Source organism: Gopherus flavomarginatus, chromosome 6 (genome assembly GCF_025201925.1).
Source record: "Gopherus flavomarginatus isolate rGopFla2 chromosome 6, rGopFla2.mat.asm, whole genome shotgun sequence".
NCBI classification, from domain to species: domain Eukaryota; kingdom Metazoa; phylum Chordata; order Testudines; family Testudinidae; genus Gopherus; species Gopherus flavomarginatus.
In genome coordinates, this window is record NC_066622.1 from 112,126,966 (window position 1) to 112,154,643 (window position 27,678).

General features: G+C 43.7%; 1 protein-coding gene across 2 annotated transcripts in view; it reads right to left on the reverse strand.

Annotated features, from left to right (window-relative positions):
• Positions 1-77: 77 nt before the first annotated feature.
• PWWP2B (PWWP domain containing 2B) overlaps positions 78-27,678 on the reverse strand; it is a 45,342-nt gene continuing 17,741 nt past the window's right edge. For both annotated transcript variants that reach the window (XM_050959471.1, XM_050959470.1), the window contains exons 3-4: positions 25,373-27,029; positions 78-1,683 (exon numbers count right to left, since the gene is read on the reverse strand). In XM_050959471.1, coding sequence (XP_050815428.1) covers positions 25,391-27,029 — 1,639 coding nt within the window. In that variant the 3' untranslated portion in view covers positions 78-1,683; positions 25,373-25,390. The remainder of the gene's footprint in view (positions 1,684-25,372; positions 27,030-27,678) is intronic.

Consider the following 27,678-nt stretch of genomic DNA (forward strand, 5'->3'; position numbering starts at 1 on the left):
CACCTGCCACTCTCTTACAAAACAGTATTTGGTTAAGGAAAACATAGTTAAATTAAAAAGAACAGGAGCACTTGTAGCACCTTAAAGACTAACAAATTTATTTCAGCATAAGCTTTTGTGGGCTAAATTAGAATTAAATTAGAAACTGACCACACTAGTACAGATGACTAGTTCACTTTCATTGTCTGAATAAGTGAAATTCAGAGTAACAGCATATATAAAAGTAAAACTAACTTTTTACATTTTCAGACGTGTGTCTACTTCACTATATCTATGGTGCTCATATTGTTTATGTACAATGGATTTCTTTTTGAAAAAGTTTTAAAATTTAGCCCCTTTAATACTGGCCATTGGAAACATCACATTTTTAAAGAATCAATGGGAGCCAAAAAACCCAGGAGCTTTTATTTGTCTCTTTCCACTAATATTTCTGGGTTAGCAAACTTAACTGTATTTTTTTATTTTTGGTAAGGGGAAATGGATTAAGGTTTTAGGAAAAAACAAAATAGCATATGTTGTAATGACACTTCACTTAGTTTCATTCTAGTACATACAAGCCACATTAACTGTATTAGGAAATTTTGAACTCTCCTCCCCATTACTAAAATGAGTATCACATATATATGTCACTAGATACTCAACCTATTGGGGGTTTTTTAAGTTACACAAAAGGAAGATCCAAGCTATTTTTAAAGGGATACTGAAAACCTCCAAAACTTCAGTGTAATTCAGTTTGTTTTTAAATTGGCTCTCATTCTTTAATGTTGTAAACATTTCAAAAAGAGCATTAGTAACTATCTGCAATGTTAAGTGTGGAAAAATCCTTTCCCTATCAATCAGCATGTATTCTCAATGGGCCACAAGCTACACTGGTTGAATAGAAAAAAGTCTGAATGCAAGATTAACTTCATTAATGAACTGCAATAGGTTAATATCCACCTCAGTGCATTTAGGATGAATGTATTTAGGATGTACAGGATATGGGTAGAGATGACTGAAAGAAGCACAGATTAATTTAGAATACCTCACAATCTGAATTACTAGTTAATTGCTTGTTTATGTGCTTGAAATCATAGTGTTCTTAACTGATTATCTCAGCTCTGCAGTAAACATCTTTGAAAAGCTTTAAAGTGTGCACAATAATGGCCACATAATTGTGTTGCACATTTTCCAAGTTTTAATTGACACAAAAGTGAGTCCATTGTACTTAAGACACTACACTGATTTCATTCTATTGCATGTCCTGCTCCAATTACATTTTTTAGAATACAGTATATAGTAAAAGTTTTGTAGCTTTAAAATTAACAAGTGTGTGAAATCTGTAAGTAAAATAAGCAGCAGCAATAATTTTTTGGGATTTTATCAAGAGTAGCTAGTTTTAAGTAATAAATACATTCCAAGTTGTGGTATTCACTATTCTCCTAGTTCACTGCTTTACTTGTCAATTCCCTTGTTTTCGGTTAGATATCCTTAAGACTTTCCTGTCAGCCTCGCACCAGAAGGGTCTCCTAACTCCAGTCCAGGTGCCCGTCACCCTTCACAGATAAGCAGTGCAATCTGACAAGGAAACTCATCCTGCTGTCATCTGCATGGCAACCTCAAGATTCTCCTGGGGAGCATGTCAGGATGTTTACAGACTTCATGAAACTCTAGGAGAACAGCTGTGCTCTTATCTTCTGTTACCTTGAAGAAAGTGAAAGAGGGAGAGGTTATTGCAAGTGGCACAGAACTGACCAATATTAGCTGTGAGAGGCTCACTCTCCTTTACTTCATCCAAATATAACCTGCAACTCTTGTGGTCTAAATTTGCATGGCAAACTAAAGACATAGCAACTACAGTTTAACAACAGCCTCCTTGAATTCACGGATCTAAAAGTTGGAAGCAAGCAACAATAGCACTGAAATATTTTTTTGAAGAATGGAGTTGTCATTTTAATGATAAAAAATAGAATGTGATAGTTGGCTAGCTTAGTACATAAATCTTAAAAAATTCACTTTTTGGTGTAGGAATATTTTAAGTTAACTAGAGTCCAGTATAGGAAAAGACCTATGATAAATTTTTAAGATTCTTATAGTCCATTTTTTCCCCTTGTGACCTGTACTTCTCCAAAAAAAAAATAAAAAATAAAAAATAAAAAAATAGGAAAAAAGGTTTTTCATGGAATCTAACCCCTTTAACTCTTTTAAAGCTTGGAGTAAGGAATTGCAGCTGTTTAAATTAGCTGATGCATGTTTAACATCTGAGTTTTCAGGTAGAAATGTACATTTCTGATAAAAAAAGAAAAAAGAAAAAAAGCAAGAGATGTTTCCTTCCAGCCAACCACACACTGCTCAGATGGAAATGAAAAAACTGAAATTAGTACATTTCATTTCAACTTAAGGGTTGAAACAGGTAGAGACCTGAGATGACTGTGAGATATTGCTGTCAAACCAGATTTGTACAGAGTATTCTTCTCACACCATTCTTGCAGGATACCAACAAGAGTCATTAACACTCCTGATAGTCCAATCCATACCTCTAAGCAGAGGAAGTTATTCATACCTAACTACAGTAATCTCTAATAGTTGTGATATTTACCTATTTTATTGGCCTTTTAACGTTCGGTTAAGAGCCCCAGAAGCTCTTATTACCTGGTTACCTCAAAGGACTATAGTGGAACACTTAGTTTCTCTTTAAATGCAAATCACGAATATAAGAAGATTCCAGGACTGTTTCTATGTTTCGCTCTGAAGCCTAGAATGTCTGTGGAATCAGTGTGAAGTGATGAAACAGCTACGAACATGGTTGAGAGCTTTTTTTGTTCAGAATATCACCAGGTTCAAGCATCACTGGGATTCAGTCTGTTACCAGCCCATTTTTAAATTCTTAGCCATTTCGACTTTACAAATTACACACGTCAAACAAGGCATGTATTTATATCATGCCAAGAATCCGAGGCCACCATCACATCGGAGGTAACAACCCATCACCACCCTTACTCAGATAATTTGCATGTAGCAGTTTGCTTGGTTGTATGAGGAAGACTGAACAGATGGGTTATTTGGTCCAAGTACTACACTTACAGCAACAGCATCGGCTTTCCGCTACTAATATGTAATGAAGTCACAACATTCAAAATCCTGCATTCCTCCCACTCTGACATGAACAGTATGTGCTAAGATTATTAGGCAGAAAGTAAGATTGTGGACCCTGTCATCTGGCCTGCAGTAGTCTTGGGCAGAAGGCCGTATCAGTGGGAGGGTTTGCTTGTTTAAAGAAAGAGGCAACATTTAACAAGGTTAAGATTTACCTAGAAGTCCTTGCAACTTACGCCTGCCATTCTGTTAATTAACTCTGCTGTGCAAAATGGACTGAAATTGTGCTGTAGTACCTTGGCGTGATCAATGGCCTTAAACATTTGCATATCTATTTAACACACACCCTTCCGTTTATCTTGAAGGCTGACTGGAGTAAAACTGGTTAAGAATAATGACTGAGCAGTGCAAGTCAGGACATCTTGTTGACAGAAGAGTGGCTGAAAACACTGAGGTCATCTTCACATTTTTAACATTTTCCTCTAGAGAAAACAGGTCACCGCAATTAAATCATGACCTAGCACTAAAATCCATGATCAGTCCTAACTCTCACACATTAATACTGTCAGCATACGGAGTCAGGATCTAGTATTTTTGGGCCTCACATTTACTTTTCTGATGAATAACAGAAAAATGTAATACTATGGCTAAGGATAAAAGACCCTTTTTCAGAAAACCCTCGAAGTCTAAAAGTTGAATTATGAGAAAAAAAAATCCACTATACAAATAATTTAAATAAGACAATTCCAACATTCACATTTCCCTGCACTGCTAAAAATGCACCAAAGTCTCCTTCCTGTCAGCACAAGAAACTAAAAGTGAAACCGACCTGCCTGTCCTTGTCCAAGGTGACTGAAAAGCAAAAACCAAAAACACACACAAAAAACCCACCGCCCTTAAACATGATAAAAAGCTAGAAATTCAGTATTTTAATACTTTACAATCTTATTAGTGACAGGAAATTTGTTTAAGTCACTTCCTTGGACATTCCTATGAAACTCTTATGCTAAAGCACCTTTATAATGCAGCAAAGTCTCTAATTCAGAAATTTCTTGCACACTTTCAAAACTCAGCTACTTCAAAGAAGAGCCTCAAAAAAAACCCAAACACAAACTGATTGATAAAATAATTGTTTTCAAGCACATTGGGGCCTGGAAGTTATCTGCAATGTGTGATTTGCACCTTTGAAACATAAAAACACAACAGGTGGAATTTTGAAAGATACCTACATCATTTCAGCATTTACTACTTGCCTTAAAGAAATAATTCTGCAAACTTGTTCAGATTGTACATTCCCAAACTAAGCTCATAAAACAACTTAGTTATTTTGTGGCATGGGAGGAATATTAGGCACATAGCAACTGACAATTTCTGGTTTGAATTTTTGAAGCATTACTAACAAAACCCACAAAAACCTAGATAGTTTTGTCAGAAGATTTAATCTTATGACAACAACCGTTTCCTCCCATCCCACCTTTTCTTTTCACTGAATGTTTATATAAACTCAGACTACCCTATGTGTTCTTTAATGAAATTGCTCCAAGACCAAGATCAAAGACTATCTTCTCACAACAGAAATTTGGTAGGACTGGCCTAACGGCAAGTTGGCTTTTACAACAGCTTTGATAAAAACACTGTGTCCCTAAAGGTGATGCTCTTCACATCAACCTACAGTTCTGGTGCCACTACAAGCCAGCACCTAATAACTTTAAATATAGGCGCTCATGGCTCAAATAGAAAGATGATCCTTCTTAAAAGTAAGAGAGCACAGAAGGCTGTTTTAAATAGACTACCAGATAGATTCAGCAGTTTTCAAGTGCAGATCATTTGACTAATGAAGGAATATTTATTAGATGAATGAAGAGAGGCTTACCTGGTTACTCTCAAGCTTCAGTAGGCTAGTACCATACAATACCTCAAAATAAAACTGAAATTTAAAGAGAAGTTTGAGATTCTGGAAATTGCTACGTCCTCAATGATTTACATATTATGGATTCATTGATTCAGGTCAACAGCATGAGAGGCAGCATGGTCAGTGGCTAGGACTACAGCTAGAAATGTTTGGAACAATCCAGGTGGCAGAGGAAGAAGGCGGCAAAAAATAGCCCTGCTTACAGGGATGCTGGAACAATTTGTATAGTGGGGGTCCTGAGAGCCACTGAACCAAACTGTAAACCCTGTATATGATGGAAACCACTTCAGGTGAGGAAGTGTTGTAGCACCCCAGGTTTCAGCCCCTCTGCCCACTTAATGCAGCTGGTGAATCCTGTTGCAGGCTTGTTGTATCTAGCCATTTTGTATCTGCTACAGCTATATAAGTTCCCTTGATAAAAGTAAAACATACACTCATGATTTAAATGTGGCACTCTGTCTTCTGCTTAGTCCAGTCCTGCCTTGCGTCTGGGTGGTGAATGTTATACCACTGTGTTATTAAACCTGCTTAAGACATTTCTCCCGAGGGAAAAAGTCAAACACAGTAGTTGGGTCAGCATTATGTTCTCAGAAGTAATTTGGCATTTTAATATACTATATACTTTGATGCCTTAAGAAAAGACACTATTCCTCACACTAATTCTACTTCACAAAGAAATATCAGATACCACATAGCTGGATGGAATCCAAAACTTAAAATTAGCACTAATATTTAAAGGCCAAGATTTTATTAAGCAACAAGTTGGGCACTCAGAATCACTAAAGACAATTTAAGATGAACTGATTTTCAGGAAGACAGATTTTTCAGAAAGTGATGAACTATTAGTGTACTTTGATAGAGCAGGGAAACCTTTTAAAAAAAAACAACAAAAAAAAACAAAAAACACACCACTAGTGTGGGTCAAAAATACTAGCCGTAAGGTTGTGGGTCACTCTTTTCCTCTTTTGATTCATCAGGTGTGCACTGGAAAATATCAATAGCTTATAAAGCAAGATAATAAAATGAACCAAGAGGAAAGATTTTTCAGACTTCAACCAAACACAAAGTAGCAATAAATTTACCATGTTTCATGCTAATTTAGACATCGTGGGTCATTATCAGAGAAAAGTTCAGTATTGCCAACTTCAAGCACTGAAAAACTCATTCTTCAACCCTCAAAATAAAATAATTAGATTTGCTTAAAAATAGTGACTAAAGAAAAAAAACTCATTGGATTCTTTCTGTTCACCGGGTTTTTAGCCTTTAGGGTACACACTGTTGACATTTTCAAGATTTTCTCCACAATCACAAGGGCTACTTTTTTTTAAAATAAATTGAAGCAGAGTCACTTGATTCTAGGAGCCGGGGCTTTGAGACAGACAACAAATATCATGAGAGTTGGAAACACGGAGTTACACTTTATGTAAAGGCTGTTCAATTTACACCTAAAATTTGTACTTCTCACAAGTCAATTCCTGCAAAGACAAACTTCAATCTGATAATCAGACCTGCATGGGCATGTCTCTGTAGGCATGAGCAGAGGGGCTGCTTGCATGGATCCAATCACAGGACTGGATTCCAATATAACAAGAGGTCCATGTGACTGTTCTTGAGGTATCCAGGACTGGAAATCATTGTGTTAGCCCCCTGCCTCTTATGATAGGTAGTCTTGCTCACAATGCTGGGTGTAAACTCCCTAATGCCACCAGCCTGTTACCTCAAGCACTCTCCTCTGGGCTATGCCAGCCTTGTTTTTGACTTACAGGCTAGCAGTAGGTCCCTGAGCCCCTCTTAATCATTCCCATGTGATGTCCAGGCCATCACTGGTTACTCTAACTAATCCCAGCTCCTCTGTCCTTTAAAATAAAAAAGCTGTGTCCCCAGTTTACTGTTATCTTAAATCACTGCTCCAGTAAAATCACAGCACTCGTGAGCATGTCTAATTTTTTTTTTAAAATGTGTTTATGTAAGAAACAATGGAGAATTAACTAGAAACAAAATAGTGGAAACAAATGGTTCCAATACAAAACAAAATCATAACACACAAACCTGGGTCTACACTTAATAGTTATTAAAGTACCGCCTCCCCAAAGTTCAGTCTGTTGCAGAGCTGGCTGGCTTCACAGGAACAAGGATCCAATTTTTCATAAAACCCCACTCCCCAAGATGTTTCCTCAGTGAAAGGATGCACAGGATCTTTCTTCCTAACATTTACTCCAAGTTCATCAAGCATATTTTTAATACAAATACAGTAGCACTCAGAGTTAGCGACACCTCGGGAATGGAGGTTGTCTATAACTCTGAAATGTTCTGTAACTGTGAAGAAGATTACAGACTTCAGGCACATTTCTTTTGAGGGGGGGAAGTGGGGGGGGGAAGAGAGAGAGAGGAAGAAAAAGTGGCTGCAGCTGCCAGGTGTGTGTGTGTGGGGGGGAGGGGATCTGTGGCTTCAGACCCTCAGGGCACCAGAGCTCCAGGTCAGGGGCTGAGGACTTCAGTCCACCAGGGATCACCAGGGGCTCTAGACCTGGGGGGAGTGATGGGGCTCAGGGCTTCCCACAGCTCTGCTCTCGGCTTCAGCAGGTGCAGGAATGCCAGGGCTTGAGCTATGGGGGAAGCCCTGAGAATGAAACTGGCGCTTCCCTCATAGCTAAAGTCCCACCCCTACCCCCACCCCACACACCAGGGCTGAAACACTGGAAGTCCCAATATAGGCAGCCTGTTGCCAGCATTTCAAATGCCAAGAAGGCCCATTTCAAGCATGACTGGAAGATATGGTGCTTGGGGAGGAGTGACAGCACCCAGATCAGTCTACACTAGAGCTTCCACTATGGCCAACAATGCGGGAGTGTTAATTTTCCCTCATGTCGATAGGACTTGTGCCTGTGGATGCCCAGGCTCAACATTTCACCTGAGAACAAGTTCTCTGCCCATAATGGAGCAGTTATGTGGCTAGAAGTGGGAGAGAAGTCCTTTTAGAGGGACTAACTGAGATCTATAATTAGCACAGTTACTGCTGAATCTGCTTTTAGTCCTTTATCTAGATCATGAGGTATCTCCCCTCCCACTGAAACCTACAGAATTTCATATACCCGCTATTTAGCCTCCACTTTGTTGTTAGGGAAGGCAATTGGTATAGCACATCATTCAGAGCACGGATCAAAAGGATTAATCCCTCTGGGCCCAGAAGGAAGATATTTTTTAAGAGATATTCTTGATTTATTCCTAGTCTGGCTGGAGCCTGAGAGGCTTAATTGTTTAAAAACCAGTGCAAAGTGGTCAACTGAGAATATTGTATCCCTAAGATTCGTTCTGAAGCCTCAGAACTGAAATCTTAGGATTCTCCCTTTCCTGGAGAAGGGCAGGCTGAAGATGCTTCCTGGATTATTAGCATTAAAGGGGTCCTGAAGTGCATACCCATCACTGGGACCAGTTAGAAAAGTTACTGAGTGGTTTCTTCTCTCTTGTGCTGCTCCAAATATCTTCCTCATTGAAAACAGCATACCAAAGGGATCACCTGTTCTGTTGGAAGACTGCCTGCTCCTTTCCCCCAGAAATTTACTTTTGAGGGATATTTTCCATCCATCATTCAGTTGATGAACAACTACTGCGTAAACTCTTAGCCTTGCCAAATCCATTTAGTCAAGTTCTCCCTCCGCCCTGTAAGGGATGGGAAGGAGGCCCCAGCACAAAGCTCAGAGGCTTATTCAATTCTTGCTTCTTCCTACAACTCTGATTGGGGTGAAGTAAAACCACCCAGCCATTTCCTGCAAGTCCCAGCTGAAATAAAAAGAGTATCGTGCTCACCTAGAGACCAGACGAGAGTGAGAAGTTTTCCCTCCAGGCAGAACTCAGATGTGGCGTCTTTCTCTCTTCCCCTTTCAGCAACAAGATTCCCTAGACTGAGCTTCTCAAACAGAAATAAAGAGTGGGGGAGGGAAAAAATCCTTATCAAAGGAAAACTTCAGGGGATGGGGTGGGAGTATGTGCACAGAAAGAACAAATATGTCAAGAGCTATTGTTAGAAGTGGCCAGAGGAAGATCTAAACAGAAGATGGAAGCATCATGAATTTATTGCATTGCCTCAGCAGCCTTACTAGCCATGAACACCATGTTTTTGGAACAGTCTCCAAATCCCAATGCAGCAATCTGCAGCCTGCTTGGAAGGGCTGGTAGATATACCTTCATAAGCATTAACTCATCATCTTGACTAGGTATTTACAAAATAATATAGTGTCACAGGTTTTTTTATTCTTTGAAAAAGGTTCACTTTACAATAAAAAGCAAAGAGGAACTAAGGCTTCTCAGACCCCCATGCTTGCACCCCAGCACATCATGTTGTTCTGGACCTAGAAGAAGGCACACTTCCCAGTAAATTGGCCAGGTATGTAGATGTAACAGGTTATCTTACTCACGAGTCACACAAATAACATCACTACACTTCATTCCCCTCAACTAGGTAGTTTACACAGGAAACAGACTTAGTATTTAGCACAATCCAACGTGCACTAAGGGAACTGTTAAACCACTTGGAAGAGTTCATTCCTTCAGAATAGTAATGAACTTTTCGAAAAGTTCAGTAAAAAAAAAAGATACTGGTCCTCCATTCTGGAAAAATATATGAGCGACTAGCGACCAGACAGACAATTACTAGACTAATTCAAGGCAGCTGACAGCATCTGTGCCGGAAAGGCTCAGGGCTAAGCTGCCAGAGAGAATTTATTACCCTTTTGCCCTAGTGATGATGACCCATTATGTTCACTTACATAGGCCACATATCATACCAGACGAAGAAACTGCATGGGGGACTTCAGTATCTTCCCACATTTGTTATCTAATTCAGAACTTGAAGAGTTTCCCCTTACCACAAGCCTACCTGTCACAGGGTAGCATTGGCCCTTTAAACAAGGAAGAGGCCAGTGCACTTGTGACTGCCAGCTAAGCTCCAGCTTGGGTATAAGGCAGTACCTGGGCCCTGTGGGCAGGGGCTGGGCAAGTTAGGCCTGAGAATCTGTTAGGAGAGGGGAAAAGAGCACAGACAGGAGGCTCTCACTGCCTGTTCCCTGGGAGATTGGCAGAAGTCAAGAGGCCAAGACAGTGGAGAAAGACTCCAGAGCAAGAGGAAGGCCCAGGGAGGACCCCTATGGCCTGCACAAAGGGCAGAGTGCCAGGAGAGATGCAAGACCTTTACAAAGCAGATTTTGTTTATGTTCTTGCTTCATTTGAGCTTTAGAACTCTAATAGGAGACTCCAGAAGGAAGCTGGAGAGCCCCCCTATCTGAAGCGAACGACTGAGGGTGGTGAATAACGTAGAGCAGGGGTCAGCAACCTTTCACAAGTGCTGTGCTGAGTTTTCATTTACTCAATCGCATGCCAGTAATACATTTTAATGTTTTTAGAGGGTCTCTTTCTATAACTAAACTATTGTTGTATGTAAAGCAAATAAGGTTTTTAAAAATGTTTAAGAAGCTTCATTTAAAATTAAATTAAAATGCAGAGCTCCCCAGGACTGGTGGCCAGGACCTAGGCAGTGTGACTGCCATTGAAAATCAGCTCATATGCTGCCTTTGGCACACATGCCATAGGTTGCCTACCCCTGGCCTAGAGTCATAGAAGATGGCAGAGCCAGAACATTCAGCGTTATGGTATTGAACTTTATTTTGTTATTTGAGGAGGTCCACCGTAATAACTTAACCCACTGCACATCCCACTCCGTGTTGGAGAAGTATTCTTGAGAAATCCTGAGAAGGGTGGGGGGCCTGCAGGGTCCCAGGATGGGGCACGCTAAGATGCCAACCTACGACACTGTTATTCAGAACACTCTAATGGTCTGACAAGCACATCACGGAAGAGAGTAGCAGCGTGAGAGTGATGGGATTATTTAACATTTCACTGCTGCCAGAGCAGAATTCCATACTGCTGCCAGCTAAGACCTCTGCAGACGTGGAAAGATAATTTCCATTGGTTAAAAGGCTAGTTATTTTTGTTTTGTTTTATTTTGTAAAAGCATAAATTCTCCAAAAATTGATAGCTGAAGCTCCACTCTGACTTACTGGGGGAAGTGTCTTATGACTTGATTGTGGGAATGATTTTTCAAGCATCAAGAATGAGAAACAATAGAGATCTACGTAACAAGTTAATGCAACAATAGATTAAAGTATGTTTTCATAGGAAAAGCTCATATACACACACACTTAAAACTGAAAGGTGCAAAATGAAGGCACATGTTGAAAGTCGAAATATAAGTGGCACATTCTAATCCACTTTTTATTACTGGCTTCTTTTTTTTGTTTAAAAACAAACAAACAAAAAAAAAAAAAAAACAGGCACCAGATCAGTCACTCTGGTTTTAGGGATTGATGCAGGCAGGCATTGTCCCTTAATGATATTAGTAATCCTGTCACAATGTCAGTTACGGGCACTTGTGTGGAAAAGACAAAGAAGGAGATTAGGAGACTTGCAAACAGCCATTGCCTAATGAAACAAACAAATAAACAAAAAAAATCTTTAAATCATTCTGTTTCAATACATGCCAAGTTAAAAATTGGCAATTAAAGAAATCTTGCATCAATGTTAAAAATAACCACAAAAAAAAAAAAACAAAAAACAACCAGACTACTATCAATGTGCCACACAAGTAAGTGTGGAAATTATCTATGCATTTCTATACTAAACTCCATCCCTTCACAATCAAGTCCCATGTGACAGCACCTGGAGTAGGCTTAACATTTCTATTTTTAATACCACATATCCAAATCTCTTCTCTTCTTCCCCAACAGGTAGCAGGCAAAGTATCCACAGAGTTGGTTCTACAGTTGTAAGTAAGTAAGTAATAAATAAATAAATAAATAAAAAGTTATTTATGTATCAGAGGGGTTGCTGTGTTAGTCTGGATCTGTAAAAGCAGCAGAGTCCTGTGGCACCTTATAGACTAACAGACGTTTTGGAGCATGAGCTTTCGTGGGTGAATGCATCTGACGAAGTGGGTATTCACCCACGAAAGCTCATGCTCCAAAACGTCTGTTAGTCTATAAGGTGCCACAGGACTCTTTGCTGCTTTTAAAGTTATTTATATTGCTTACTTGTACAGCATTCACTTTGAGGTGTGACTTGACAAGTGTTTTTAGTGCAATATTTAAGCAGACACCTGGAAAGTAAGAGGCATAAAAATGAGTATTTGACCCTTACTGCAGGGCGCACATAAATAATAGGACTCCTTTTGGAATGGCCTCATCTCTCTTATTTTCCAAGGCCACTCAACACAAGTCCCACCTCAAAACATAGTTCTGCAGCAATTTCTGTACCTGGGATCCCATAATACAGCTCACTTCACTTGCTGGAATCATTACACAAGTGAAAACAAACCGAACTAAATGAGGTTTCTCTCTCCATCTTACATATCTGGTGTCTGCACTTGGATTTTAATGTAAATGTCTAAAGGAAAGTCTGCAGAAATCTGACTTGTGCAATTTACAGCTGTCACAAACTTTGCCAACTAAATTTATAAATTCCTTGAACTGCAGTCTCAAACTGATTACCAGAATCCTCATTAAACAAAACTCTTGGTTATCTGGAGAATGGATACATTCGCCCTCCCTCCCTGCAGCAAGGTTTGCAGGATCTGAGTGACAGTCAGAAAATCAGAACTCAGCAGAACAGTTGTAGAGTATGTTGATCCTACAGAATTGATCACACTCTTAAGCATCGAGCTCGTCTGCTGGCTCAGTTTACAAACTGCACTGGCCAACTATACAGTTAATTCCTACTCTGCACTCATTGGCTTGCTGAGCAAGCCACGGTCTCTGACAGCTTCTCCAGCAGACCTTGTCAGCACCCTTATCCAGACCGAACTGGCTAAAGTTCCCAAGGCACAGGAGTCGTTGCACAGCTAGCTGGCCTCTTGTTGACAAACTTTGCTGGCAACACTTTGCCAGCTCTTTTCTCTGTAGCTTTGCAAATTCACCAGCTCCAAATGGTGCCATAATCTGCTTAGTCTGGAGTAAAAACAGCTTGCTGCATGTCCTAAGAGCATCATTAAGCCTTTCAGTTTTATAATCTCCTTCAGCAGCTGAACTTGTAAATTCTTGTAAGCAGATAGCTCCAGTTTGCTAACAGTGCCCCTCCGAGCACTTGGAGCATGCAACCCACTTGAATATTCTACAGCAGGGGCTCAAAACTTTTCCACAGCATGAGCCACAAGTTAGGAGGGCAAGTGGCCCATAGACAGGACCATCTCAATATTTGCAATCACAAAGCCAATGTCCTGTCCATCTGCATGCTCTCTCCCCCTCCGCTGGAAACACGAGAGCCAACAAGCACTCCGCAACTAGCCAGCTCTACAGATCAGAGTTTGGAAACCCACAGCACACAGGCAGCCCTGCAATCTCAGACATTTGTAATGTATTTTGAGGCTCTCCCCTGCCTCAGATTTAGCTACATACATATGCTGACTAAACTGTTCACATATGAAGTCTGATGTTTCAGATCAGCTGTTTGAGTTGGTCAGAGAGGAAGCCTAGCAAGTTTCAGCACAGAGAAGGTAAATGTTTCAGAAAGTTATTTCACATGAAAACAGCAAGTATTTGTACAACCTTAACTACACAGTTAGCCTCACCACCACCACAGTTTCTAGTCACACAGCAGGGCTGTGTATGCTCCGGTCACAGGATGGCTGGCCCCAGTAAGTGAAGTAGGTCCAGGGCCCCTGTCCCAGAACAGGTGCTACCAATTAAGAGGGTGGGGCAGCACCAGGAGGCTTTACAACAGGTCTGCACAACATGCGGCTCGCATGGGCTCACTGTGCAGACCATGGGCAAGCAGTGGGGTGAGGCTGGTGGGTTTGCCCCCTGCCCGGGGGTGGGAGGACCTCAAAGCCCTGCATGTGCCATGCTCCAACTGCCTTAACAGCCAGAACCACACGGGTCTGTCTCCCGTTCCCCCTGCCTGGTGTACAGCAGGTGCGTCACTTCCGGGGCCCGGTGAGGCGGGAAGCGCTGGGCACAACGCAGAGCCAGTAAGTGCGGCCTCAGCAGTGATTAGGGTGGGTTTGAATGGTCTGTGGGCAGCCAGGAAATCCCCGGAGGTGTGTGTTGCACCTGCCCTGCCCCGACTGCTGCCCCTTTCCCTGGTCCAGGGACCTTCCCTCTCCCCAGCCCCTATCACACTATCACCCCCCTGCGGCCCCTGTGATTATGTGTTGGACAGTCACATCCAATCCCTTCATACTGTTCCCCTTTTCCCCCTCCCCTTATTTCATTGGGGGGGACGTGCCAAGTGGGCAGGCAGTGGCGGCAAGGCTTTATACTTGGGGGTGAGGGGGAGGTGAGTGGCAAGTTAGTGGCTGGAGGGGGGTTGTTTCCATGGGGCCAGGTGGCACTGGGGCAGGAAATGTGTTTTTTTGGGGGGGCTGGGTGGCACTAGGGCCCCAAGCCAAAGAGCCAGGGCTGAAGTTAGGATCAGCAGCAGAGGGAATTACCTGCTAGTTGTAAGCGAGAGAGCCGGAGACACGGGCCAGACAAGGGCAAAGGCAGGATAGCTGCTGAGCAGCTTACCCCGATATCTCCAGGGCCAGAGAGCTGGATCCAGGAGAAATGCGAGAGGCCCAGGGAGAATGAGGGATGCTCCCAGCAGAGAGGCTGCAGGGGCTCCCTGGGGAAGACACGGCTTGCACTCCAGGTGGAAGGGCTGGGGTGGCTGCCTTGGTACAAGGAAAAGAGAGGAGTGTACTGGAGGGGGCATGAAGGACCCTGGAGCTGTATGTTGCATGTGCTGTTTGGACTATGCTAGGGGAATTCTGGACTATGGTATTGAGACTTGTTTTGTTATGATTTATGCGCACAAGACTTTGACCATAAATTAACTACACAAGGGCTATATCTATCTTGGGAAGAGGCTTTCGACTGTTTCTGGGGTATCTAAAGGAGGAAAACAGGTGAGCTATAGAAGGCAGCTTCAGTCAAAGTGGCCCTAGGACTGCCCCTTTTCCAGTCCTTTTTCTTATTTTGCCAGGAATGCAGAGAATACGCACACAAAGCTGGAAAACCTCTCTTGAAAATGAAATTGTAACCCAGTTTTACATTATTAGAACTTACTACATGGAGTCTACGTATTGTGGACTACGTAGAGCCAGTCATCACAAAAAAAGGTTATATTAAGCGGATAGCAATAGAGTTAACTTATAAAATGCCACAATAAGTTTTAAAGTTTTGTAGCATCGGGGCCATACAAAAATATTACCAGTAGAAAGAGATATAGGCAAGAATAAGGTCAAGGTAAGAGAGCTGCATTTCTTGCTGTGAAATGCCAAAGGAACATCAGTACTATAAAGCCATTTAATGCAGACATTTAGAGATACTGTATGTGAAAGCGTCTTTCTTGCCCCACAAAAAGCTCTAGGATACAAGCCAAAAAACAAAAACCCTGGTAAGATACGGCTCATGAGACCCACTAAAGTGAATAGTTAACAGAGGCTTCTGATAAATTTGGAGCAGGATTTTCCTAAATGTGTTCACAGTCTGTGAGCAAGACCCTCACTGCTCTGACCTCTTTTTTGCTGCATACGAGGCCAGAGTTTAGAAGGGGCTCTAAAATCTCCTTCTATAGCTGGGGGCGGCTGCTGTGGGACAGCCCCGAAGTATGACAACCATAATACTGCTTCCTGAGGATCCCCTTACATACCCTGGCACAGGTGAGGCAACAGCATATAGTGCTGCTGAGTTTCTGTGCATCACTGAAGGAGATACAGCAGACTTCTAGGGTTGCTCTAACTTAGCCAGGCCCCTGGGGTTGTCTACAGTACACCAAGGACCTTTCTAGACCCCAGGACCATATGAGTGCCAAGGTAGCTGAATTTTGACTTCCATACTGCACCTGTTAGAAGCACAAAGAACGTCACCCAATGCTTTTGGGCAGCCTTTTACCATTGAAATTTGCCTAATATGGGCTATATCGTGCACAGGTTTGGCAGTTAACATTTAAAAACAAACCTGGATATGCTAACAAACCCATTTATGGTGTGAAAGCTGTAGAAAGCTCTTAGGGTACTTGGCATTAGGGAGGGGTATAGAAGAGAAGCCATTCTGCTCAGGGAGTTTCAGGTTTCTGAAACTTCCAGCCTAAACTCTCTATATTAAATCATAAAAGCCAAGCAGAGAGCAAAGAGTGCAAGAAGAATATTTCCTTATGTTTATGAAACAGTTCACAGCTATAGACCAGAGCTCAACACACACTGCCTCAGTCACTGCAACTAGAACACGCATCTATATTTGCCTCTAGATCAATCCCAATTCTAGTTTACACTGCTAAAGCTTGCAACATAAGATAACTCCCCTCCATAGACTTCAGTAAATGTTTCTCATGAACGTGTGGTCAGCATGTGAATCAGTCAAGGTAGCAAAGAAAACACACACACAATACCTCAGACAATCAGACAAAAACCAATCTCATCCTCAAATCATGAGTGACTCATAGGTAGGTCAAAATCTCATCTGGGTTGACATCCCTCAAACTCTGAGCTATAGAGTTGACCCGAGCAGTCTCTGGCCTCCATGTTTCCAGATGACTATAGAATTTTAACTCTCACACTCACTTGATGAGCTGGCCACCCATTTCATAACCCATACAGTTGATCTCTAAGGCAGTTTGTTCTAAAATGTTTGGCCCTTTCTGGTACATACTCCTACAATCCTACTGCAGATGCACTGCTAGACTTGGCAAGTGTTCAGTGTTTGAATCCAAAGCGGAGTGTCTATAGTCCTTGGCAACTAGCAGAGCTGTTTAGATAGACAGAGAGAGAGTTGGACACTCTGCTTGGTGGCTCCCTAATAGCAGAGTACAAGGCAGACTGCTGCTTCCTCCCCTTATGGACTCCACTAGTACAAGATTGTTCTCTGTCTGTTACCCACTGCTCTACAGTCAGGAGCTGTGCTCCCATAAGCACTGACCCCACCTCCTTTAAAAGCAGGCATGAGCTATCAGTGGAGGGCAACTAGGAATAGGTAGGATTCCTCTTCTGCAGGGATAGCTACCCTGCAGCTGGGAGTGTGGCCCCCAGCGTGGGAAGACACGCTAGCTCTGCTTGAGCTAGAGTGCTAACAGATAGCAGTGTAACTGGGGATAGCACAGGTGGCAGCACAAGCTAGCCACCTACGTACGTACCTAGGGGGTCTGCGCTAGTTTGTACTCAGGTGGCCAGCCTGAGGGTATGTCTACATCTACAATTTTGCAGCGCTGGTTGTTACAGCTGTATTAGTACAGCTGTATAGGGCCAGCGCTGCAGAGTGGCCACACTTACAGCAACCAGCGCTGCAAGTGGTGTTAGATGTGGCCACACTGCAGCGCTGTTGGGCGGCTTCAAGGGGGGTTCGGGGAATGTGAGAGCAAACCGCAGGGAAGCAGGTCTCCTTCCCCACGGTTTGCTCCAGTGTTCCCCGAACCCCCCTGCAAGCAGGTCTCCTTCCCCGCGGTTTGCTCTCACGTTCCCCGAACCCCCGTGCAAGCAGGTCTCCTTCCCCGCGGTTTGCTCTCACGTTCCCCGAATCCCCGTGCAAGCAGGTCTCCTTCCCCGCGGTTTGCTCTCGCGTTCCCCGGACCCCCCTGCAAACCGCGGGGAAGGAGACCTGCTTGCACGGGGGTTCGGGGAACGCGAGAGCAAACCGCGGGGAAGCAGGTCTCCTTCCCCGCGGTTTGCTCTCGCGTTCCCCGAACCCCCCTGCAAACCGCGGGGAAGGAGACTCGCTTGGGGGGCGATTCGGAGGACACCGGAGCAAACCGCGGGGAAGGAGACCTGCTTGATTACCAGAGAGGTATCCTCAGGTATGCTGGGATACCTGCTTATTCCACGGAGGTCAAGAAAAGCGCTGGTAAGTGTCTACACTTGATTACCAGCGCTGGATCCTCTACACCCGAGACAAAACTGGAGTACGGCCAGCGCTGCAAACAGGGAGTTGCAGCGCTGGTGATACCCTGCAGATGTGTACACCTCCTAAGTTGCAGCGCTGTAACCCCCTCACCAGCGCTGCAACTTTGTGATGTAGACAAGCCCTGAGCCACCACTTGTGCTACTCCCAGTTACACCAGTGTTAATGTGCTAGCGTGTGTCTGTCAACCCGAGCTGGGAAGCACACTCCCACCTCAAGTGTAGATATACCCCAGGAGAGAATGGGGGTCCTAAAATTCACCCTCTCACCCCCGAATACATGGAGAACACAGAGAGGAAGGAGGGGCATAGAATCTCCCCTCAAAGACAGTGCGGGGGAGGACAATGCACTTCCTCTTTGCAGCTTCCACTCTTGGGGCGAGGCAATTAGGCTGAAGCCTTTTCTAGGCAAGAAGCTGAGGACAGAGAATGGCAGGAAGGGATCTGAATAAATATACGAATGTTTGGATGTTATGTCAAATTCAAAAAAAATTGAGGTTCTAATATTAAGGTGGTCACACTACCTAAAATTCATTGTAATTCACAAACAGGATAGCAGCACGAAAAAGAGAGATAATGAGGAGACCCACATACCACAACTTAAAGATATATTGGAACTTTTTACTGTTGTGATAAAACATGTTTACTGTTCAATGGATCAATATTCCATGAATTTGCTTGATGTGTAAAATCTGAGTTAAAAAATAAAAATATGCTACATGCATTTGTAAAATTAAGTTACATGAAACATGTTTATCTAGGTACATATAGGCTGCACCCCTCTCCCTCAATCACTGATATATCTTCAGCGGTTTTGTTTCTGACGTTAAAGGAAGTCAGTCTTGCTGAAGACCCATTTCCCCATTAATATCTATGATAGGTGATTTCCTAAGTGCCTTCCACATCAGTGTGGAACTCCTACACAAGGGAAGGGGGAGAATACAGAATGATTTTCATAAGCCAAGTCAATAAATATAACTTGGTTACATCCTTGGAACCTGATCTGGTTTTGCTCAAATCTGAAAATGGCAGAACCACCAATTTCTGTACGTTTGCTTAAAAGTTAGCTGTGCCAAAAGCAGTAATAGTGCAACTTCTGTCCCATTTGAGACTTCAGCAAGTGAATACAGGCTTGCCTTTGCTCTAGACCAGGGTCTCAAACTCAGATGACCATAAGGACCACATGAGGACTAGTGCATTGACCCGAGGGCCTCATCACCGACACACACCCCTCGCTGCCTCTGGCCCCGCCCCCTCTTCACTCGTTCCATTAGGCCCTGCCTCTTCCCACCCCTTCCCCAAAGTCCCCATCCCAACGCTGCCCCAGGGGGTGCAGAAAGGGTGCAGCAGGGGCTCAGGGCAGGAAGTTGGTGTGTGGGGTGCAAGAGGGTCAGGGGTGCAGCACAGGGTCGGGGTGCAGGGCGCAGCAGGTGGCTCAGGGCAGGGAGTGCAGGAAGGGTGCGGGAAGCAGGAGGGGGCTCAGGGCAGGGAGTTGGGTGCAGGAGGGGTGTGGCAGGAAGTTGGGGTGCAGGAGGGGTTCAGGGTGCGAACTCCAGCCCAGCGCCGCTTACCTAGAGTGGCTCCGGGGTGGTAGCAGTGTGCACCAGGGCCAGGGCAGGCTCCCTGCTTGCCTGCCTGCCCTGGCCCTGCGCCACTCTGTTCCAGGAAGCAGCTGGAATCATGTCCCTGCAGCCCCTGGGGGTCGGGGACGTGGAGGGGCTCAGGGTTCCGTGCGTATGCTGCTCTTGCCGCTCCTCCAGGTACCTCCCATTGGCCGCGGTTCTCTGTTCCTGGCCAATGGGAGCTGCAGGGGGTGGTGCCTGGAAGGAGGCAATGCAGCAGCCCTCTGCCTCCTTCCCCGTCCCCCCCCAGACCGAAGGGGCATGCTGCCAGCTGCTTCAGAGAGCGGCATGGGGCTCACAGCGCCACAGGGGGCAATCCCGCAGGTAAGCAGAGGGGCCAGGGGTGGGGGGGCGGGGAGCTTGGCAGGCCACACGCAAGAGCCCCGCAGGCTGCTGCGTGTTTGAGACCTCCGCTCTAGACAAAGCCAGATCCATATTGTGTGTCTTTCACAGACTACAGTTAGAGGTAACCATCTTCCCACACTTTTCTCCCCACCCTACCCCAAGGAGGTCTGCCTTTAAAAACAATCCCAACAGAAGACTTGACTGCATTTTGGCTCCCACCCCTCATTAAGCAGTTCCATTTACAACATGACCCTTGCTAAAATACCCTGCACTGACCTCCAAGCAGGCCTACTGTAAATAGGGATTTAGATTTAAGGTTAAATATCCTCCTCTATTCTGACACTCCCATTATTTTCAGGACTTGTCTAACTAATTTTCAGTAGCAACTACAAAGACCTTTAATCTTAAAAGCAAAATCAGCAAAGTTGGTCTGAGTTTTAATGGTTACCAAAACAAACATAGCACTGAAATAAGAGTCTGTATATTACAAGCATTTAGTTACAGTGCAGACATTTATGAAGCCACCAGTTCTCAAACAGCAAGTTATGCTTATATATTAAAGACAGCTGCAAAGAGGCATGGGAACATGTTTAGTGGGAGATTTTTTCTTAACTATCTGCTGAATCCGGAGTGTCTTATGAAATTGGATTCTACAGGTTACTACTCTGCCTTGACCCGTTGCCATATTTTTATTGGCGATTTAATGACAAGGTTTTAACTCTCTGCCCACAAAGTACATTTTGCAGGGAAAGCAAAAAGCAGGGCTAATTAACCTTGCCAACTGGAAGTTTTGTTTTGTAATCATTGGTCAAATAATTTATTCAGATATGGTTAGCATTATTTGATCAGCTCTAGTTTTATGTGACTCCACATGTATTCAGCTTATTTTGCATTTGTAGACTCTATCCTGAGGTCTCCAGTAACTGCCCCACGTGTTCTCCATCCCCTGTAGGCCAGAAGCCACCTAAGATATTTGAGAAGGTTAACAGTAGAACACTTCTGACAGGTGAGTGACTGTTTTACTTATTGATCTAGTTTGATCATACCAATTATTTTAATTGTATACATACATGTTATGTGCCAGAGGGGTAGCCATGCATTAGTCTGTATCCACAGAAACAACGAGGAGTCCAGTGGCACCTTAAAGACTAACAGATTTATTTGGGCGTAAGCTTTCGTGGCTAAAAACCCCACTTCTTCAGATGGGGTTTTTAACCTATGAAAGCTTATGCCCAAATAAATCTGTTAGTCCTTAAGGTGCCACCAGACTCCTTGTTATAAATGTTACGTGGTTCTATTGGATTTTGTTGGACTTTGTTTGTAAACAGATCTCCCTTTACTCAACTATGAATGAGCCCATTTTTGCAATGGCACAAAGTATGTTATTACAAATATGGCTACGTAATCTTGTTAATTACTGTATCAGAGACAAAAGACTGTCACCTCTGAACTTCCTAAAAAACAAAAAAAACACAACACTGATTTACAACACAAATTGTTCCTAGAATGACTGATTGCAACAGTAACTGAGTCACTGTGATCTAGAGCAACTAAAAGGAAAAAGTAGTCAGTTACCAAGAAGTGGTGGGAAAACTTCTTTTATGTCTTAAGAAAATTCACAGAAAGCAATGAAACTGTGCCACTGAAGGGACAGAAAGCTAGTTTTAGACAAGGTATTCAAATAAGGTATCAACAAGTTAATTTTTATGATATGCATCAATACATAAAAGCAAGACATAATGGGGAAAAAAGGAGCCACAAACAAGAAAAATCCAGTATAGGGGCTTGTCTACATCAGAAAGTTGCAGCGCTGGTGAGGGAGTTACAGCGCTGCAACTTACGAGGTGTACACATCTGCAGGGCACCACCAGCGCTGCAACTCCCTGTTTGCAGCGCTGGCCGTACTCCCGTTTTGTCTCGGGTGTAGAGGATCCAGCGCTGGTGATCCAGCGCTGGTAATCAAGTATAGACACTTACCAGCGCTTTTCTTGACCTCCGTGGAATAAGCAGGTATCCCAGCATACCTGAGGAAGCCTCTGGTAATCAAGCTGGTCTCCTTCCCCGGCTTGCTCTCGCGTTCCCCGAACCCCGAGCAAGCAGGTCTCCTTCCCTGCGGTTTGCAGGGTGGTTCCGGGAACGCGAGAGCAAACCAGGGAAGGAGACCAGCTTCGCCGCGGTTTGCTCTCGCGTTCCGCGAACCACCCAGCAAACCTCAGGGAAGGAGACCTGCTTGCTCGGGGGTTCGGGGAACGAGAGAGCAAACCGGGAAAGGAGACCAGCTTCGCCGCGGTTTGCTCTCGCGTTCCCCGAACAAGCAGGTCTCCTTCCCTGCGGTTTGCAGGGTGGTTCGCGGAACGCGAGAGCAAACCGCGGCGAAGCTGGTCTCCTTCCCCGGTTTGCTCTCGCGTTCCCCGAACCTGAGCAAGCAGGTCTCCTTCCCTGCGGTTTGCAGGGTGGTTCGCGGAACGCGAGAGCAAACCGCGGCGAAGCTGGTCTCCTTCCCCGGTTTGCTCTCGCGTTCCCCGAACAAGCAGGTCTCCTTCCCTGCGGTTTGCAGGGTGGTTCGCGGAACGCGAGAGCAAACCGCGGCGAAGCTGGTCTCCTTTCCCGGTTTGCTCTCGCGTTCCCCGAACCCGAGCAAGCAGGTCTCCTTCCCTGCGGTTTGCACGGTGGTTCGCGGAACGCGAGAGCAAACCGCGGCGAAGCTGGTCTCCTTCCCCGGTTTGCTCTCGCGTTCCCCGAACCCGAGCAAGCAGGTCTCCTTCCCTGCGGTTTGCAGGGTGGTTCGCGGAACGCGAGAGCAAACCGCGGCGAAGCTGGTCTCCTTTCCCGGTTTGCTCTCTCGTTCCCCGAAACCCCTTGAAGCCGCCCAACAGCGCTGCAGTGTGGCCACATCTAACACCACTTGCAGCGCTGGTTGCTGTAAGTGTGGCCACTCTGCAGCGCTGGCCCTATACAGCTGTACTAATACAGCTGTAACAACCAGCGCTGCAAAATTTTAGATGTAGACATGGCCTAGGAGCAGTACGGTGCATTAGTAGACACGTTTGTCACACTGAATATCCAAGTGATAATGACCTTAGAAGGGAAAGGGGCAGGAGATCAGACAAGTCTGGGATGTTAGATGGGATGAGATCTAAGTTACTACAGAAAATTCTTTCCTGGGTGCTGGCTGGTGAGTCTTGCCCACATGCTCAGGGTTTAACTGATCGCCATATTCTGAGTCAGGAAGGAATTTTCCTCCAGGGAAGATTGGCAGAGGACCTGGACGTTTTCCGCCCTCCTCTGCAGCATGGGGCATGGATCACTTGCTGGAGGATTCGCTGTACCTTGAGGTCTTTAAACCATGATTTGAGAACTTCACTAACTCAGACATAGGTTAGGGGTTTGTTACAGGAGTGGGTGGGTGAGATTCTGTGGCCTGCACTGTGCAGGAGGTCAGACTAGATGACCATAATGGTCCCTTCTGACCTTAAGTCTATGAGAGTCACCAGATGTGATGGCTGCCTCCTGGTTGGTACAGAATTATGTTATGGCACAGATAGTTATTGACAACTGTTAGTATTTTCTCATGGAGACTGACAGATAATTTTAGCAGAGGACTGAAAAGGTGAATCAGATAAGACAACTGGGTAGAGAGAAGGTAAAGAAAGTTTCCAAGAATGTCTTAAGGCCTTTCTAAGCTCAATTCAGGTTTTTACCTAGGAGAAGTTAGGAATTTGGCACAATGGTACAAAGAAAGAGTGAGAAATCTGCGTCTCTCTCACATTCAGGTAAATAAGCTGGGCACATTTGATGGAGGGTGAAAGAGAAGAACTAGTACTTCTCATTAGTGCAGTTTTTGGAGATTTAACTATCCAGAATAAGTTTGCAAAAGCAAACTGTCAGTGGAATTTCCCTTCATTTTCCTCTACATCAAACCTGCCTGCCTCAGGATTATGCAAACATTTACCATTTTAGTCCCAATAGCTGAAGTATGGAGTCAAATATTGCTATAATCATGAGTAAGCTTTGTCATGCTAGAAACCTGGGGAAAACATATCATTGGCTTGTGTGTGCATTTCTTAAACTAGGCAAATGAGGGAAATAAGGGACAAAGTGATGAACCAATACTGAGTTCTATGGGAGCCAGAGCACAAAACTAGATTTTAAGAGAGGAAAAGTTCTTCTAACAGTTAGAATTGTGATTTTGGGGGAGGGGGGGGGAGGTAGTTTCTATCCTGGCTTAATCATCTTTCACTGAGGTCCCAATCTGTAAGTGTCATGGATGTGGTCATGTTTAGCATGATAGCCAGCATCAGCAGGATGCTAAGAGACGAATCTTGATCTTATTCAATGTCACCAGGAGTTTTGTCATGGACTTCAATTGGAGCAGGGACAGGCCCTATAACATGCAAATTGAAATTAAAATAAAGCTATTTGAATTTATGCTACATTTTGTAATTTTAAACACTGAAGACTGATCACAACAGACATGCATACTACAACTTAGCAGTGAGAGAAAAAGTCTCTCTTCTTCAGTCACATAGGAGAACCAATATTACACTTTCAGTTGTTCCCAAGAACTGACTACTATGTAGATGCCCTTCCACCTTCTCTCAGTAGTATCCAGGGTATTTTACTTTTAGGAAGTTGCCAGAGAAAAAGGAACCAAGCGTTTTGTTTTTAGCTTTAGGACAAATAGTCTGATGCGATTATTGTAGTTTAAAGTGAGACACATGGAGAAGAGAATATCTTTTGCAGAAGGAAGCAAACCCGAGTGGACTGTCAGACTTCGAGAAGAATGAAGTGGTGGAGAGAGGGCCATCGTGAGTATCTTTGATTATTAAAGCCAGTTGCTTGTACTAATGTCTACGCATTAAGTGTTTTTTCAAGGGACAGCTCACCAAAGCACCTAAGGGCCTAGGGGCCACTAGGTCTTCAGCCATAGCAGAATGAACATTAGCACATAAGTACAGTCAGTCAATAGCTATTACACCTGTGTGTGGTAGGCAAGTATTACTACACCCATCTGTACTAGACGGCAAAACAAAGACAGTCAAGTCACTTACCTACAATGTCACTGTCAGAGTCAAAACAAGACTGCATGAGTCTGCTTCTCACATACCCACATTTAGAATCTCATGTTATTACACAACTGTGCCCTCATCTGTCCAGATGGTACAGTAGCTGTTCACTAGCAAAGCTTGTTGGGATGTAGTGTGTGGCCATCCTGAGCAACAATGCTCCATTCCCCACAGCAATAAATTGGCCCATAGTCCCCTACTATTAAGGGGCTGATTCCTGTGAGTCCCACTGAAGTCTATGAGAGCTGCAGGTTCTCACTCCACTGAAAAGTCACTTAAACATGGGTTTCTAGACCTCTGAATAAGAAGTCTGAGTTGCCTAAAAGATTAGGGTTAAAGACAAAACAAAGTGAAATAAGAACAGACATGACAGTAAGACAAATGCAATCTGTACAAGAACGTTAGTACAGGAAGCATCAGTCCAGTATGCACTCACCTGGTATTGGAGGCAAAGTTATGTTTCAAACTGTGTTAAGAGATCTCTTATTTCTGGGGTCAGATGCTCTACTGCCTTTGCAGCTTCTGTTATAGCTTTCCGATACATCCCTTTCTTCTTACGATTAAATCTCAGTTTGAAAGATTCAGAAAAAGGAGAGAGTTTTGAAACAGATAAGAATGAGGTTGTTGGAGAACCAAACCATGATACTTTAGCTTCTCGCCAGGAAGGTTCTCCATTTTCCTTCTGGCTAAGGTTTATGTCAAGAACACGTGCCGGCCACCATGGAAAACCATGAATTTTACCCCAAACAATATCCCCCACTGAAACAGTTCTTCCATCTTCAGTGACACATTTAGAGACACTCTGTGTATGTAGTCTAAATGTTAATGGTGGCACAATTTTACGCTCATCTTTTGAAGATGAAGAAACAGATGCATCATCACCAGGTAAAAAGTCACACATTTCTGGTGATGTTACTTCTGAACTAGAGGATTTGGATTCATCTAGACTGTCATTGCTACACACTGATAAACTAGAAGAATCTGCCTTCCTTTTACGATAATTCATAAGAAAAGCCAAGTTATCATGTCCATCTTTACCTTGGGGAAATCTTTTGAAGTCATCATCTTCACCTGAACTCCCAGAAGACAACTCTGCTAAACTTCTATCTGCAGATTCATCAGTGTAAAATGCAGCAGGATTGGACTCCCTGCTACTCTGAAGGACATTTATCTCATCAATAAGTTCTGCTTTATAAATGGAAACACTCTGACCATCATTTATTCGATGAGGTTTCAGTCTGATTTTTGGAGGTGGAACATCTGCACTGGAATGCACAGGCCTAGTTAATTTCAGTTTTGGAATGGAAGCAAGTTGGCTGCTTGCCGACTTATCCATAAAACATTTGGTTTCCTGATATCGGTCAGAATCTCTGTTCACCTCTTGGTCCTCCCTTCCATTCTGCAATATCCGCTGTGGACAAAACCGTTTAACAGAGCCATGAATCCGGGAAGGAATTTTCACAACTTCACCTTTACCTTGTGGCGTGCTGTAGGATATTTTTATAACTGGAGTTCGATGCACTAATTCCCCAGAAAATTTGTCTCCCTCCCTCTTTTCTCTTTTATTCCTTTTCTCTACATAATCAGAATCACTGTGCTTTTTTTGCTCCTTGTCCTGAATGCTTAGCTTTCTCCTTGTTTTAGCATTTTGCCTGGCCTTGTTCGCTTCCTCTGGGTTCAGAGTGTTTTTACATTTTTCACAGAGCACTTGCCTGGGCCTCAGTCTAATAGTGCTCATGATGAGCCTTCCTGGGTCTCTATTTCGTGACAACCGTCTTTTTGTCCTCTTTATAGTCCTTGGTGGTGGCTGAGGAACCCATTGGTTATATGTGTGTCTTAACCATAAGGGAGGAGGAAATGGAGCTCCCTCAAAATAGGGAGGGTAAGGAGGAACACTGCCTGGTGATGGAGGTGGCAAAAGAGGAGGAACCTGTTCATCATTGTTTCCTTTGGGAGGTTTTTCACTAGAAAACTGTGACTCAGTCTCACCCTTCACAGGCTGGCTGTCTTCAGGAACCCAATTAGTGCAAGCAGCTGCAGGAGGTTCCTCTTGCTTTGGCAACGAAGGTGGTGGAAGACAGAACAACCCAGACCTATAGCAGCGTGGAAAAAAACAAACAAACATACACACACAAATCAGAACCGTTGAAAGAGGTTTCTTTGACAAAAATTAAACTTACAAAAAATGTCATTTTCTGAAAGAATATTTGTCCAATGCACTAAGAAATCAACATTTTCCCTTCATTTTGAAACAGCAGCTAATTTTATCCTGTTGAGAAAGTGCCATCTCAAAATGTATAGAGTGTATGATCTGCTTTTTGGGTGGAAAGTCCACAGTGACCTGTGCACTGAATTCTCAGCCTTATCATTGTATTAGTGAAGTGAGTGCATGTTTTGTTTCTAGTCGAGCACCATTCACACAATCCAGAACAAGTACTTTACTTCTATGACAGCCACACTCAAACAGGCCAGTAATACCATGGAAAACTGGATGTATAACTGCAAGTCTTTGGGACACTTAACAAATCTTTCAGTATGCTAGACTTTTGAGACTAAGTTTTCAGATTACCGTGCAACAGTTGAGCCACACGCACGTGCAATTCAGGTCACTGAATCAGTAATTTCCCAACTTACACATTGAAGCATGAGGTTTTATAGTAGCATGCATGTTCACCCTGAGCCCTTATTCATCTACTTCTCTTGGGGGGGAGGAAAAAAAAAAAAAAAAAAAAAGGTATGGTA